A 16,397-nucleotide genomic window follows, 5' to 3' on the forward strand; every position below is an offset into this window, starting at 1 on the left:
ACTTACAGTATGTTATTATGGGTTAAGAGGGACAACTTTGAGCATCTGCTTAAGAGGATTTGCTTGGGATTTACAAAGCATTTCACAGCAGATTCTTAAATATTGTTTTCTTCCATGTAGGTGAGTCCCCACAGAGACAAACTCAAATAAGTCTGCTTTCTCTACTAAGTTTTAGACAGCTGACTGTAAGCCATTCAAGGAGGAAAAGTGAAAGAAGGGTTTCACATAACACATCCAGAAATACTATCAATCACTCTTCTAAAAAGATGTTTGGGTTTTTACAACCTATTTAACCCACACTTGCAGATTCAACGGTAAATGTGATTTGTTTGTTTGTCGTATTCCCCTGTATAAAATCTCAGGGTGGTGTGCAATTTAAACAAATAGCAACTAAAGCCTAAAAGTCTTATAAAACAGGTTAAAACCATAAAACAAACATTAAAGCTTTAGAAGTAATTTCTCCAAAGAAAGAGTTAGCTGTTTGATACACCCTGGGCGTTTGGGAATTTCTTCAATGCAGCCTTGTGCATCCCATTAAAGTTTGTGTTGGCACTAATACTGGGGAATCCCCCCTCTTCTGGCTGCACAATGACATAAGAAGCTGCTTTACTTTCAGTTAAAATAATGGCATAAGGGCACTGCTAATAAAACACAAGGCTCAAAGGCATGGGGTCTGACAGTGATTAATCATTGCACTCATCGCAAAGTCTATTCAGATCTTGGTGCCCGGTCTGCCATTAATTAAATGTTATAATTCAACTGAGGGAGGGATACTGCCAGACACTGGCAATCCAGCCAGAGCCAGATGTTGACATGACATGATTAGCTGGTCCCGGTTGCCTCCTCTCTATGAAAAATTAATTACATTGAACTGCCCCCTCATTAGTCTGTGTCAATAACCTCAGGTTTCTCTTTTGAGAGGCAAAGACTTATTTACAAACAGAGAACAAAAAGATGCTCACCTGAAACATTTGTCTTACTTTTCTCCGGGGCAGGTTGACGTTCAGTTTATGCATCAACTGGTGGATCTCTTCAATATTCAGCAAGCCATCACCATTCTTGTCTGCTTCCTCAAAGGTCTGCTTCACCCAAGTGCAGATAAATTAAGGAAAGGGTAGACGGCTTACCCTTTAAGGGTAAGGGCAAATTAAAGGGTAATTTGGCTTACACCAAATGTTTTGGGATTTGCTTTTAAATTATTGAAAAATACAAAGCATAAAAACCAAGTTATATAACTCAGGCACCAGCGGACAGTAGGATGACAAGGAGTGGAGGGTCACTTTCATGTACAGTTGTTTTCCTGTGTGAGAGCATATATAGCATAGATCGGACCTCCTCCTGCCACTGGAAATACCAAGACATGCATAGCAGCCCAAAAGGTTAAGTGGCTGGGGTTCACTAGAGAAACAAAATCTATTGTTTTCCCCTACCATTGTTCTGCCTGAGGCAAAGGCTCTGAACCAGTTCAAAATGTGGCATTTTTTAAAAAGTGCTTAGAGTGCTGGACTAGGACTGGGGAGACCCGAGTTCAAATCCCCATTCAGCCATGATACTTGCTGGGTGACTCTGGGCCAGTCACTTCTCTCTCAGCCTAACCTACTTCACAGGGTTGTTGTGAGGAGAAACTGAAGTATGTAGTACACCACTCTGGGCTCCTTGTTGGAAGAGTGGGATATAAAATGTAAAAACATAAAATAAAATAAATTGTTTTGGGTGTTTTCAATGAGAAAATTGAAAATAAATAGTTTTTAGAAGTTTTAAAGCAGGTGGCTTTTATGAAACTTGCACTGTTTCGTGCTTTGCATCCGCATTAACGCAATAATTGGTTTGGGTCCAAGGTATTTAAGAGAGCCTCATTTGTCATGAGCCCTCCTGCCCATTAAAATAATCTGGGGAGGTCCGGTTATAGCTACCATCAGCTCGCTGGGCAGCTACTCGGGACCAGGCCTTCTCTGTGGCTGCCCCAGGGCTCTGGAATGCACTCCCTGTTAAAATCAGAGTTTCTTCATTTCTGGCTGTTTTTTAAAAGCCCCCTAAGACACATCCATTTTCTCAGGCTTTTAATTATTTTTAATTGGGTTTATATCATAATTGTTTTAATAAGTGTAGCCTGTCTTTATATTTGTTGTATTTTAGCTTCTGTACACTGCCTAGAGATGCACATGTCAGGCGGTATAGCAATAAAATATATAGCAACGTAGAAAGATGCCATATACCATGTTCAGACCCTTGGTCCATCTTGCTCAGTTTTGTCTACTTTACACTGACTGGTGGCAGCTCTCCAAGGTTTCAAGCAGGAGTTTCTCCCAGCCCTACCTGGAGATGCTGCCAGGGCTTGAATCTGGGACCTTCTGCATGCAGAGAAGATGCTCGACCACACTGAGCTACTACAGTCCCATCTCAATTCAATGCATAAATCCTCATGGCTGACATTCTGACTAAACTGATTCAAGGAAGTCCCACTAAAACGAAAAGCACAAGTGGGGCATGGCTGATGTGTCCTGTTCATGTCAATAGGACTTTCTCAAGCAAATTTAGTCAGGAAGTCAGCCATTGTGTTCAAAGGGATTTACTCCCAGGAAAGCATGCACAGGATTGCAGGTGTTTTTTGTTTTGGTTTTTTGTCTTTGCTTATTTATTTTCTCACCTGTATCTTAAAAACCACAGCACAAAGGATGAGTTAAGTGCTGGCCTTAAATGATGACAAATTAAAGTGAGCAAAGCTGTTTTTGCATATGGCTGCACCACAGTCGGTGAGGTTAAAGCAAGGCTGAATTATTGCTGATTAAAAGATATTCCTTCTGCAACTGGGTGGCCAGATGTCACTAGATGCCAATTGAAGAAGAATGGATGTTATGCCAGTATGCCGAACAGGGAAGCTTCTGAGGAAACAGTCTCTGCCTCTACGAACAGGGACTTCCAGGGTGTTTCAATCACATTGACAAGGCACTGTGGGCTAGATGAACCCTAGAGCATATGGTAATAGCTTTACCAAGACACCCAACTTGGTGTCTCCTTCCTTGCAGCAAGCTATTTTTGTAAAGAAGGTGCTACTGCAAACTCATGGATCATGATCTCAGGGTAAGATCTCATTCACAATAGATCCTGAGAGATACAATAGTCAACATTAATATACCACAAACACTTTTGTGTGTTGCACATGAAGCTTCCCGGACTATATCACACACACACACACACACACACACACACACACACACACACACTCTCTCTCTCTATTTATATATATATATATATATATATATATATATATATATATATATATATATATATATAATGAATTTATATATAATTTATATAAATTCAATAGATAGATAGATAGATAGATAGATAGATAGATAGATAGATAGATAGATAGATAGAATCAATGTTAACTGTGCATGGTGAGAAGTAATGTCTCCTTCTGTTTGTCCTGATTCTAACCTGATCAACTTTAATGGATGGTCCCAAGCTCTAGCAATATACAACAATGAGGGGAAAAATGTTCCCTCTTAACTTCCTCCAGACTATGCCTAATGCTGTGCAACTTTGGTTTGCACAACCACAAGGATCATGGTTAAGAAGTTAATCAGGATAAGTGATCCCAACACAGCTGGCTGTGTGAACCCAGAATTCCAAGGCAATGCTTGTCAATCCTAGTTATCTATCCAGACTAAATGCTGGTGAACTGGAGCAGTTTTATCAGGATTGCCCTGAAATGTTGGGTTCACACAATCAGCTCCATTGGACTTATTTAACTTTTTAACCAGGATCCTTGCAATTGTGTGAACCCAGCCTTTATCATGTTCTTCCATTTGCCACAGTCATCTTGCCTCACAGGGAAGATGCTCCAACCTCTTGATAACGTTCAGTTGCTTTTTTAGTACATCTTTTCCAGCTCGATAAGGTCTCCTCCTGTCAATTACTTAACTTCACTGAGCCTTTCTCCTCTTGGTCTCCCCCTTCAACTCTTACCATCTATCTAGCCCATTCTCAGCAGATGCATCTGCCTCCCGAATCCATATCCCCTGGTGGCTTCTGTTATGTTTTCACTCCAGCTGGAACCATTACAGGGGTCATTTCACCCTGGAGTCTCCCATCTGCCAGAACTGATAAGTCAAACAAGGTTTGAAGTAATGTTTCAGCACAACCCGATGCACGGCAACAACAACGTGCAGCCTCCAAAAGCCAGGGATAAATATAGAAAGTGCAGAAGGAGTTTATGGAGCTTGTAATTTGCCACAAAAGGTTGGTAACTGTTTCTCCATCTTCTGACAGTTAGAGCTGAATTTTGGAAATGGGAATTACTAGGTGCGAGACAGAAGGCTTTCTCGCTTCATCCAGGCAACTTGAGTTCAATCAAACCAGGTCATGATCCAATATGTTCATCAGGAGAAGAACTTGCTTTCCTCAGCATATTAAACTAGTTTGAACACAGTTAACTCTTTACATAGTGGGATTTTCTTTTCCGTTTATTTCCTGCTTCACAGTGTGTTTGTCTCTAGTCTGTGAGAGAGCCAAGTGGTACTGAAACAGCACAGTGCTTCACCCAATTGCTTTTATAATTCAAGCACGCATTTCCTTCCACTGCTTTGTCTGTGAGCAAAACCAGACTATGGGGCTATTCACACGACTGTAGAAAATCTGGCTAGCCTCCACTAGCCCGATTTTCTACAATTGTGAGAACCACCCAGCTCGACTGCGAGCCTGGTGGTTCTTGAGCGAGTAACCTGCTCAAATAGCCCACCCCTTAAAGCGAGCGCTCCGCAAACCCGTTTTTAAAAAATCATGAGTAGCAGCAGTGCGGCTCCGCGCAGTGGTTACTCACGAGTAGACCCCAGGGGGAGGCTGAAAAACAGCCTCCCGGCTCAGGAGTCTCCCCAGTATGCCCTGTGTGCTCACGCAGGGCATACTGGTGCTTCCGGGGGCTGCATGGCCTCCGAACTCCCTAGCCCCCGCGAGCTCCATCATGGAGCCGGAAATTGTGTGGGCGGCGGATCTGGCTGCCTAGAACTCCCGCCCTGATCATCTGAGGGTCTGCGGCTTAGCCCACTCTCCCCGCTGAGCTTCCCAAACCGTGTCTCACTGATCGTGAGACCCGGCTCTATTTGTAATCTAGTTAACTAAATACTGGTTTAAACCTTTCCCTGCACTTCCAGCAGAGGCAGGCTCATTGGAGAGAGAGCCTGCTGAAATGTCCCCAGCTTGAGAGAGCTCCATAAGGAGGTAAGGGAAATAGTATTGGGAGAGGGGTCCAGGAAGCTAAGTTAGTAACTGAAAATGTGTGTCTCTTTAGGAGGAAAAGAGAGGTGGAGAAAGAGAATAAAGAAGAGGTGAGGGAGGTAAAGATCAATTCCTTTCCCACCAAAAAACAAGTATGGGGAAAGGAAGGGTAGAAGGCTGGAAGCCAGAAGGCGAGGGAGCAGGAGCTCTTGGTTAGCCCTCTTGCTAGGGGGACCAGAACTGGGGAGATCCTGCTCCTGCTGCGAAAGATCTACCTGAACATGCCTTGTCTATTTAGGAGCAAGTTGGGGTATATAACCCATAGTGAATAGGGATGTGCATGAACCCCGTTTACGGACCTCCGAACTGGTTTGAACACAGGGAGGTTTGACGTTGGAAGGTGGGGGGGGGTCATACTTTAAGGGCAGGGGAGGATACACTTACCCCTCCCTCTGCTCCCCCCCCCCCCCCCGCCTGCCGGCGCTCAGTATTTGCAAAGTCCTACGGGGCGACAGAGTACGTCCCAGCCGCCCCGTCCACTCCCTGGCTGGAAGTAGCTGGCGCACTTGCGCACACCAGGCGTATGCACCACACTTGTGCTCGCACGCCACGCTTGTGCACGTCGGGTGGGCTCTCAGGCAAGCACAGCGTGTGCGTGCACGAGTCCAGCGTGTGCACACGCGCTAGCTACTTACAGCCACTTCCGACCAGAGAGTGGACGGGGCACTGCCACTGTAGGACTTTGCAAACACTGAACAGTGGCGGGGGGGAGCAGAGGGAGAGGTAAATGCACCCTCCCCCACCCTTAAAGTCCAACCCCCTTGCCATTGAACCACCCCCACCTGGTTCCATGCACATCCCTAATAGTGAAGGGATGATCTCCCACACAGTGTGAGAAACAAACAACACACACTTATAACAACATAAAATTCTGTCACCAGAACTAGTTGCCTCCCTCTGCTCAGTTGCAGGATGCATCCAGAAGTACTAGAACATTACTGTGGAGGAGTGCTCAGGAAGGATTGTGCATTCAGCTTATCAAGTTTCCATTTAAAAAGTGGTTTTGAGTCTTTGCAGGATTAACAAAACCAAAGGAAATCTGAGCAGCCAGCACTTACTTTCCTTGTTCAGAGGAGGAGAATAAAAAGGAAATGGGAGGAATGTGACCACATGAGATGGTACATAGGAACATAGGAAGCTGGCATATACTGAGTCAGTCTTGCTTAGTATCATCTTCACAGACTGCCAGCAGCTTCTCCAAGGTTGCAGGCAGGAATCTCTCTCAGCCCTATCTTGGAGATGCCAGGGAAGGAACTTGAAACCTAGATGCTCTTCCCAGAGCGGCTCCATCCCCTAAGGGGAATATCTTACAGTGCTCACACTTCAAGTCTCCCTTTCATATGCAACCAGGGCAGACCTTGCTTAGCTAAGGGGACAAGCCATGCTTGCTACCACAAGACCAGCTCTCATCCGTATTACTGGCGGCCTCCAGAAGTATCAAATGAAAAAGTACACCTTATGCAAAAAAAAAAACACTGCATTCTTAAAATAGGACTGTGGAGCTTTCCCAGACAGCAGGCTTTACAGGAGGCTTCATTGAAGTTGCCTTAAAAACCCAACACAAAAAGTATGTGGTTTTTTTACCCCAGATATAAATCTGGCTACACTCCAATGTGCAATGAAATACCCGAATTGTATGTGAAGTGCTCCCTGATAGCTCACAGAGGCTTCGGGGTAAATTTGGCTGATATGCACCACCTCCATTCCAGAGGAGAGGCAAGCTAAAAGCCAGGTGTGAAAAACTTCCGGGAGGAAACCCTGTAAGTGGGAGGCATGCCACCGTGCTAGACCAAGCAGAGTCTGACAGTTAAGGTTTAACTTCTTGAAAGGATATTGATCATGTGTCCTCTGTCGTTTAGCAAGCGAGTCTTCATCACTTATCCCGGCCATTAAGTATTTTAGCCCAGTGATCCAAGTGCGTGCTTCCTCTGGGTTAGAGGTGATCAGATCCAGCGGATCCATATGGTTCCCGTGGTAAATGGTAAAGCAGCAGCTTGGATCAAAGTTGCCTTCAGCATGGCGATGGAATATTTCCGATTGACGGCCTTCAGTGACTTTGTAGATAGAATCAATTACAACTGCAAAAGGGAGGGATAAAATAAAAGGGGCTCAGAGGGTCTTGAAGATCCCAGGCTTGAGAACAGTTCATGATGCAGTAATAAACATCATGGTGCTCTAACAAACATCAACATGCTGTTCTTCTTTAATGAATCAGGCCCAGGAGCCAGCATGGTGCAGTGGTGAGAGTGTTGGATGAGCAGCGTTCCCTCTAAGGCGTGCGCACGCACAGTTTTTGATGGGTTTTTTGATGCTTGTAAATTATGAAAGGCTTCCAAATAGAAACAAATGTTTCATCTGAAGTATTCCGTAAGTAAGCAGTAACCTTAGAGGCATATTCCCATAATTTTAATAACGACTCATCTACAGTCGAGATTATTTGTTGTCTCCATTTAGCAGTGTGTAAGATCCTGGCTGCAGTAATCATATACAAATACAGCTCCAAATACGTAGTAGGAATATTTCTACTAAGAAATATTTCTACTTAGTAGGAATATACTCACACATTTTTTGATGTCCGCTCAGTTAATTTTAGATCCCGCTCAGGTTGAATCAGGAAGGCCGCACTCTGAATGCAGGCGCGCACACACTGCCTTGATACTGCCACCCAGAACAAAACTCATTCCGCACACAGATGGAAAAAATCAGAGAGCACTGCTGGGGAGACCCAGGTTCAAATCCTCACACTGCCATAAAACTCACTGTGTGACTCTGGACTATTACTACTACGGATATTTATATACTTCTCTTCAACCAAAGTTCACACAGTGGTTTACATAGAAAAACAAATAATACATAAATAAGATGGCCCCCTGTCCCCAAAGGGCTCACAATCTAAACAGAAACATAAGGCAGACACCAGCAATAGCCACTGGAGGGATGCTGTGCTGAGGTTGGATAGGGCCAATAGCTCTCGCCCTGCTAAATATAAGAGAATCACCACTTGAAAAGGTGTCTCTTTGCTCAGTTAGCAGGACTAGCCACTTATCACTCAGCCAAACCTACCTCACAGGCCTGTTGTGAGGATAAACATAACTATGTATACTGCTCTGGGCTCCTTCGAGGATAAGTGAGATACAAATGCAAAAAAACCACACACACACCATATTTTCTGGTAGAAAGGCCGCATCGGCATAAAAGTTGCACCATTGAAAAACAGCTGACATTTTAAAAAATCACATCAGAAATGCTGCATCAGCGTCAAGGCCACAGCTAAAGCACCTTTGGTGGGAGGAGCAAGGGGCCAAAATGCCCCCACACGGAGCACAAACGGCGCTCCATGGGAAATGGAAAGGCAGGGAGCATGCAAACCCAGGGTCAGGAAGGTCCAACTGCATTGTCGCTGCTCCTCTTCCACTACCTTTGTTCCTTCCAGGGCCTCCCACCACCTGGAGCCTATTGTGGGTTGGAGGGTCCTGCTGAGCTGCTGCTGCACCTCCTTCCCTCACCCCTTAATTCTGGCGTAAAGGCCACATCAACATAAAGGCCGCAGGTACCTTAAAGTAACTTTTGCCAACGTATGCACTGCAGCCTTTCTACCAGAAAATACAGTAAACAAAATTTAAAAGAATTTTCTAAAAGAGAGAGGTTGTGTATTAACTTTGTTTTAAAATATATTATAGAAGGTTTCTTGTTTGATGTTGTGTGACATTACACCACTCCAAAAATGAATTAACTGGGGACATGAAAAAAATGCCTCCTCAATCCTCTCAGACAGCTACAGTTCAGAAAGAAAATGAGGTGTCTTATTTCAGGTGTTGCAGATGGAGATGATCCCCTGCTATCCCCCGGCTGACCTTAGCCACTATGACGGCCTGCATTGTCACCAACGTTAGTCACAGGTAATGCTAACCAGGTTTCAGTCCGATAAGGAGAAATTCTGTATGAAAGAAGGGAAAGCTTGGTGCCACATTTAAGAGATCAAGGGTGCTCCATGTGTCTCATCTATGTGTAAATTCAGCAGTGGAATCCAAAAGATGCACAAGCCGAAGGATATCTAAAGAGAACTTACTCTTTGCCTTTTCACTTTTCCTGGACGGCCTCCATCTGATGCAAGTCCTGTGTTCATCAAGGTAAAAAAGGCGCACGAGGCCTTTGGCTCCATTCTTCAGTTTAACCATCTGAGTCCCAGACTGCATTACACTCATACATCTTTCAACTGAAAAAGGAGATGGCAACCAATTAAACTAGAAGAACTATTTTCTTCTGCTTAAACGTTCACACAGAATAATTGCTGCAGCAGTTATCCACAGAGCAACTACCATATAATCCTTTTAATTTTAATCTTAATCGTATACAAAATAAAGTTGGGGATTAGCTAGCCTTTTAAAAGCTTTACAACATTAGAATCAAAATGGTTACATCATTAAAATTAAATCCATTATTTACAGCTCAATTCTTTCCACGTTTTGTCAGGAGCAAGTCAGTGTATTCAGTGAGGCTTACTCTCAGGTAAGTGTGCACAGGATTGCAGCTTTAGGAAATTGTAACTACCATACACAGAATTCTTTTAGTCTGCAAAACAGTAACACATTCTTGTTCAATAGAAGAACAATAAATGGTTTTACTAAAGACTTATCTCAGAAATGCAGATCAAATAATTGATGACAGAATTCAGAAACTGGAGATTCTAAAAATACCCTGTTTAAATCTCTAGAAAATTCAGTCAGTTTTAAATCCCAACACATAAAGACAACATCCTGATATAACATTTCAATAACATCCATTATGATAATTTTCATTAATACCAAACCCTAATTGTACGCATGTCTCTCTAACAAAAGAACAAGAATAATATAACTAAATTTAAACTTTCTAACTTAAAATAAGTTGTTCGGTTAGGCAGTTCAAAAGTTAGTCCACTTGTACCTCAAATGTGTCCGCCATCTTGAACTGGGGTAGATGACATCATCCCAAACTATGCCATTGAGGTGTCCCTTTGTGTCACTCACTACAATTCCACCAAATTTGGTCCAAATCGATTAGGCAATCCACAAGTTAGCCTGCTTGCACCTCAAATGTTCACAGATCTGCCATCTTGAAATGGGGTGGATGACATCATTACAAACTACACCCTTGAGCAGTCCCTATGTGTCCCTACAGTGGTAGCAAATTTGGTTCAAATCAGCTAGATGGTCCACAAGTTAGCCCACTTGCACCTCAAACGTTCATGCATATGTCATCTGAATTGGTGTGGATTGCATCATCACAGACTACATCACTGAGAGGTCCCCTATGTGTCACTTGCTACAACTGTACCAAATTTGGTTCAAATCAGTTAGGCGGTTCACAAGTTAGCCCACTTGCACCTCAAACATTTACACATCCGCCACCTTGAACTGGGGTGGATGACATCATTACAAACTACGCTGTTGAGGTGTTCCTACAAGTGGACAGCATCTGGATAACATCAGTATGGATGTTGGTACAATGAAGGGTAACATGGTACAATGAAGGATAACATCAGCATGGATGAAAGCGCACTTTACTCATCCTGTCCCCCTTTTCAAGCATTTATTGCCACACATTATGTTGGTGGCCAACCTGCAGTGCTGGAGTGGCACCAATCTGTGGCAGCCAAGAGTGACCACAGTCCCACCCCCTGCCGCACTTGCACAGCATCCTATAGACCTTTCTAGCTCTTAGGAGCTGCACAGCCTGGCACAACTGCTGCCATGTGTTTAAAAATTAGGGCTGCGATCCAGAAGGCTGTAAGTGGAAGAAAAACAATATGGTTATGCAGTTGCATGTGTAGATGTGCAAGCTCTTCCACAACCTAGGTGCAGCTTGTACTATGTGAAAGAGGTTTCCAGTTGTGGGGCAGGCGCTTTGGATGCTGCTCCATTTTCCTCACACGCAGACCCTGTTTCCACATGAGGAAGAGGATGTCTGGATCAAGACATAGCCCAGGAGTATTACGAGTTACCTGGCAATGCAGACCTACTCCAATCGCTTTGCCACATGCAACAAACACAGAAGAGACTCAAGTCTGCAGCTGACACTGATCTACATGAAGGGCTGAAAAATTATTACTCTGATATCTTGATATCTGAAAATTGGTTATGGCTGTACTGAAATGCACAGGATCATACTACTCTATGATATTACTACCGGTACAGAAGATGTTACATTTTGCCATACCATGTTTCTCATCGAGAATTTCAGATATCACTCTCTGTTCGCTTTGCTTCCAGTAAGGGAACTATAGGTGTTTCCAGAGATCTGCTATTGGCTTTCTCAACTTGCCAACTTTTCCACAAGTTATTTTTTTAATTCAAATCAGCTGCTGATTTGATTGGGGAAGTGGTGGTTGACAGGGGTAAAGTGTGCAGTCAAGTCAGTGTCGACTTCTGGTGACCACAGAGTCCTGTGGTTCTCTTTGGTAGAATCCGGGGGGGGGGGGTGTTGTACCATTGCCATCTCCCACGCAGTATGAGATGATGCCTTTCAGCATCTACCTATATCGCTGCTACCTGATATAGGTGTTTCCCATAGTCTGTAAAACATACCAGTGGGAAATCGAACCAGCAACCTCTGGCTTGCTATTCAAGTCATTCCCCACCTTGCCTTGGGTGGGGTGGAGTTAATCATTCCTCCTCATATCATTTTCCTGATCAAATTCACCTTGCTCCTGAAGTTGTTACTAGTTCTGGTGGGGGGAAGAGGGGAGGTACAATACAGTTATCTGAATTTTCCCTGACTAAAGGAGGAAGATTTCAGTGGGAAATATAAACCTATGGTGGAAAAATAAACCCCCAGCACCACTGCCCCAATTCAATTAGCACCTGCCCCATGGCTGTGAAGCTTCAAAATTTCAGTCATAGTGAATAGCAACAGGGCAGTGGATGACAACCTAACAAAGCGCTTGCATAATAAGCAAAGTTGCACTAGCACAAGAAGATCAAATCATTGAGCTAAAAAGATAGGGATTTGCATAATTGCGCAAAAGTCCCCTTCAGAACAAATTAGACAGTTGTGTAGCATTGTGCAAGTGCAAGCCTGCTTCCTCCAGAGTAGGTAACGCAACACTAGTCTGGAACGCAAGCTCCAAACTGAGTGAAACAGCTTTGTGCAAGCGCAACATCCTTCCAAAAGCCAAGATGTCAGCAAGTGACCTGGATAAATTGCTCTAATAGACAAATAAAGGTGTCTTATAGAGCATCTTCACTGCTAAAGCTGACCCAGACAGAGATATTCATCAAGCTACTGAAATTGAACTTGCGCCATGTCATAGAAATTACTTGTCAGATACAGTAGACAAGTGCAGTCAGTCACATTTCAGAAGGCAAACATTTTACATAAAGGTAGGTCATTTATTCAAGACAGACCATTTTTTGCCCCAGCAAAAATGTATGGTAATCTGCTTGAATCACATTATATAGTGAGAGTAGCATTACTTTGCAAGTCTCTCTAGGATTTTGCCTTAGAGAAATCATTCACAAGATTATCATTTTCATCTTTCTTGATATATTCACATATACCCAAAGGCTCGACTCTCTCTCTCTCTCTTTTTTAACAACCAGCTTTTTAGTATGACAATTTAATTACAAAAATAAAGCCTTGCAAAATTGTGGATATAATCAAACAAGAGAGCCAATATTAAGTAAACAGTAGGCCTGTGCATATTCAGATTTGAAAACTCAGGTTTTATCCTAAATTGATTAAAAAAAAAATCTGTAAAATACGAATCAGATTTGGTGGGGGGGGGGTTGGATTGATAAAGTTGGACTTAATTCCAAAGTATAAAAAATAATTTTAGAAATATTTCAGAATTTAGCAAAATGGAATAGGATTTCCCCCCACAGAGATGAATGGAGAAATCGTGGGGTGGGGGTGGAAAGATCACCAAAAATCACCTTGGACCATCATTCCACCAACATGTGGAGGAATCTGCCCTTTGTCTTCATCAAAAGGGGTAACAGCATGCCCCTTTTGCTCCCCCTTTTATATTTCCTGAATGGATGGGCATACAGTTATGAAAGCTGGCACACATGAAGTCCACATTAAAGGGACTCTGTGTTATTTTTTTCAAGGCTATGGGTAACTCCTGACTTTTTTTGGCGGGGGAATAAAAATAGGGGGGAAAGGGCCAAACTTGGATTCTTTTAAGACAGATGTTTTTCAAAAGGTTCTGGATCTGAAGCCCTCCCTAGGACCATAATTCTACCCCCATGTGAAGGTGAAAGGCATTTCTTTGATTTTATATTGATTTTTGTCTTCCCCATTGCAGAACCATACAGTCAGTAAAAGTGAAAGTACTTTGAATGTTGCTGTTTTTGTGGTTAGAAACAATTTATCACTCTCCCTTCTAGGCATTAAAGGATTAAAAGGTGTGAAGTACTTTTAATCCTTTTTATAATGTCTGCCTGTTCCTGCAATAGGGAAAGAAAGAAAAATATAAAATCAAAGGAATGTCCTTTTTCTACCCCTGGGGGTGGAATTATTATTATTATTATTTTACATTTATATCCCGCTCTTCCTCCAAGGAGCCCAGAGTGATGTACTACATACTTGAGTTTCTCTTTCACAACAACCCTGTGAAGTAGGTTAGGCAGAAGTGACTGGTCCAGAGTCACCCAGCTAGGTTCATGGCTGAATGGGGATTTGAACTCGGGTCTCCCCGGTCCTAGTCCAGCACTCTAACCACTACACCACACTGGCTCTCTATTATGGTTCATTGAGGGCTTCAGATCCAGAACTCTTTGCAATGTTCTGGCTTTTGAATCAAAAAAGAGTTCACCATTTTTAGCTCTTTATTTTTTAAATGATGAATTTCTTCAAATTCACTAGAGGGTGCCCTGACCGCCTTCCCCACATGTGTGGCACATTTTAAGGCTCTAGGGCCAACCACTGATTTTTGGTGATTTTTTTTTTTCAATCCCTCATTGACCACTATTGGGGGAAATCCAAATTTAAGTTGGGATTCAGATTCAAATTCCAAATCCGATCCAATATCAGACATCCCCAGATCCCATAGGATCCAAATCCAATATTGTCAAATTTGGATTGAATCAAATCTGAATATTCTGAACACACACAAGCCTAGTAAATAGCACACTAGAGAAACAGGGAATCAGATGTGGAATGGCTGTCACTTTGAGCCATGCACTGGGATGTCCAAGAGATTCCTGTACGGTTAAGAGTTGCACTAAAGGAAAATTCCACCAGTACAACTTCTCCCATCAATTTAGCATCATATGGGAGATGAAATTCTTGTACAAGAATTTGGTACAAATTCTTGGTACAAGAACATTCTCAGGTGCTTAACTTGGTAACACCTTACACATGAAGAAGACACATTTATTTTCTGTAGTAATTAGTCTGGAGACACCTAATGGCACAGCGGGGAAGTAACATGCCTATGGAGCAAGAGGCTGCTGGTTCGAATCCCTGCTGGTATGTTTCCCAGACTATGGGAACCACCTATATCGATCGGGCAGCAGCTATATAGGAAGATGCTGAAAGGCATCATCTCATACTGTGTGGGAAATGGCAATGGCAAACCTATCCTATATCCTACCAAAGAAAACCACATGGCTCTGTGGTTGCCAGGAGTAGACACAGACTCCATGGCGCAACTTTACTTTACTTTAACTACCCCCTAGTTCAGTGGTTCCCAACTAGGGTTCCTCCAAGTGTTGCTGAACTACAACTACCAGTATCCCCAGCCACAACAAATCGTAGCTGGGGATGATGGGAGTTGTAGTTCAGGAACATCGGGAGGAACCCTGGTTGGGAACCACTGCCTTAGATCCATGATTTAAAAAACCCCAATGTAGCCTCCTGTTGCTCCATAAGCACAAAGAAAAATTGAAATCCACACTTTCACCCCATCTTTAACCACCCTGTTGTATGAACAAAAAGTTAAAATATGGAGGGATAACTAATCCACATTAAGTGATCATGAGAATGCACCCCACATAGATGTTATCTAAAAAGAATAAGAAGTAGTCTGACCAATAGTGGAGCCTCTTTAAAAAAGAAATCCAGAGGTGAAATCATTGTTTCCCCTAGATTTGCAAGAGGGGGCGGGCGGGACACCTGTTTTGAAAAGACATCCAGAACTATGCTTTGCTTTGTTTTGTTAACAGTAGGAAATGGACTCAAAAAACGGAACCAAAGGAGGCACTTTCTATTTCAACAGAGTAACACAGGGCTTTAATCTAATATTCTGGCTGTAGCTGCAGATATCTCTCCAGTAGAGATAGCAGATCTTCAAACTTTTGAAAGCCCAGCAACAGCCTATTACAGCCTGCATCTCTGCTCTGGAAGTAGAGGCATTATCAAAAATTATCTGAACAGCAGAAACATCCTGTTACATTTTCTCAAAGTAAACTCGTGCCCATAACAAAACTGGCCCCTTTCTGTGGAAATGTATCTTTGCCTCAGAATCAAAGTAATATATAATATAATTTCCTTTAAATACAATATACCTTAAAAATAATATAATATAATATTCAATATGATATTTCTTTTTTTAAAAAAGTAAGGCAGGCTGCAATTGTATGAGCACCTAGTTTAAAATACGGTTTACAGGGACTTACTTCTAAGTAAACATAACATAGGATTAGACTGCATGGCTACAATCCATTGCACAGTTACTTCAGAGTAAATCCCATTAGACTCAACGTAACATACATAAGGTCAGGATGTTAAATGTTTGCTTAATAATCAGAAAAGCAGTTTTGAATGACGGTCACACTTCGAAAGGATAAACTTGCTATTTAAAAACCAATTGCAATAGCAGCCCCTAAAACAACAATTAATATTTGCTATTTAAACAATCTACATTTGGCGACCGTGCCTGAAATAATCACAAAGCATTATTCTGCCATTTACAAATAACCTCTTGAAACAAAACAGATTGGCGTGTCAGAAACAGCTGCTAAAATAACTAGCCCCTATCACAGCTGCAGCCACTATCCCACCCCCTCTTCCTCTTCCTCCCTGTTCTGAAGGAAGCACTCTGAGACCGAAGCTCTGCAACAGGTACAAACCCATTTGGGCCAGGCGGCATCTGTGTGAAGTCGCTACACTTCCCACCACATGGTATATCTCCG

The 16,397-nt window shown here is 42.8% G+C and overlaps 1 protein-coding gene across 6 annotated transcripts in view; it reads right to left on the reverse strand.

Moving 5' to 3' along the window:
- The window catches only part of LOC128349399 (1-phosphatidylinositol 4,5-bisphosphate phosphodiesterase eta-1-like), a 204,512-nt gene that overhangs the window by 79,455 nt on the left and 108,660 nt on the right, over positions 1–16,397 (reverse strand). For all 6 annotated transcript variants that reach the window (XM_053305602.1, XM_053305605.1, XM_053305603.1 and 3 more), the window contains 3 exons: positions 9,350–9,496; positions 7,115–7,358; positions 963–1,092 (listed from right to left, as the gene is read on the reverse strand). In XM_053305602.1, the coding sequence (XP_053161577.1) occupies positions 963–1,092; positions 7,115–7,358; positions 9,350–9,496 (521 nt within the window). The remainder of the gene's footprint in view (positions 1–962; positions 1,093–7,114; positions 7,359–9,349; positions 9,497–16,397) is intronic.

This window comes from Hemicordylus capensis, chromosome 3 (genome assembly GCF_027244095.1).
Source record: "Hemicordylus capensis ecotype Gifberg chromosome 3, rHemCap1.1.pri, whole genome shotgun sequence".
In the NCBI taxonomy this organism is placed as follows: Eukaryota; Metazoa; Chordata; class Lepidosauria; order Squamata; family Cordylidae; genus Hemicordylus; species Hemicordylus capensis.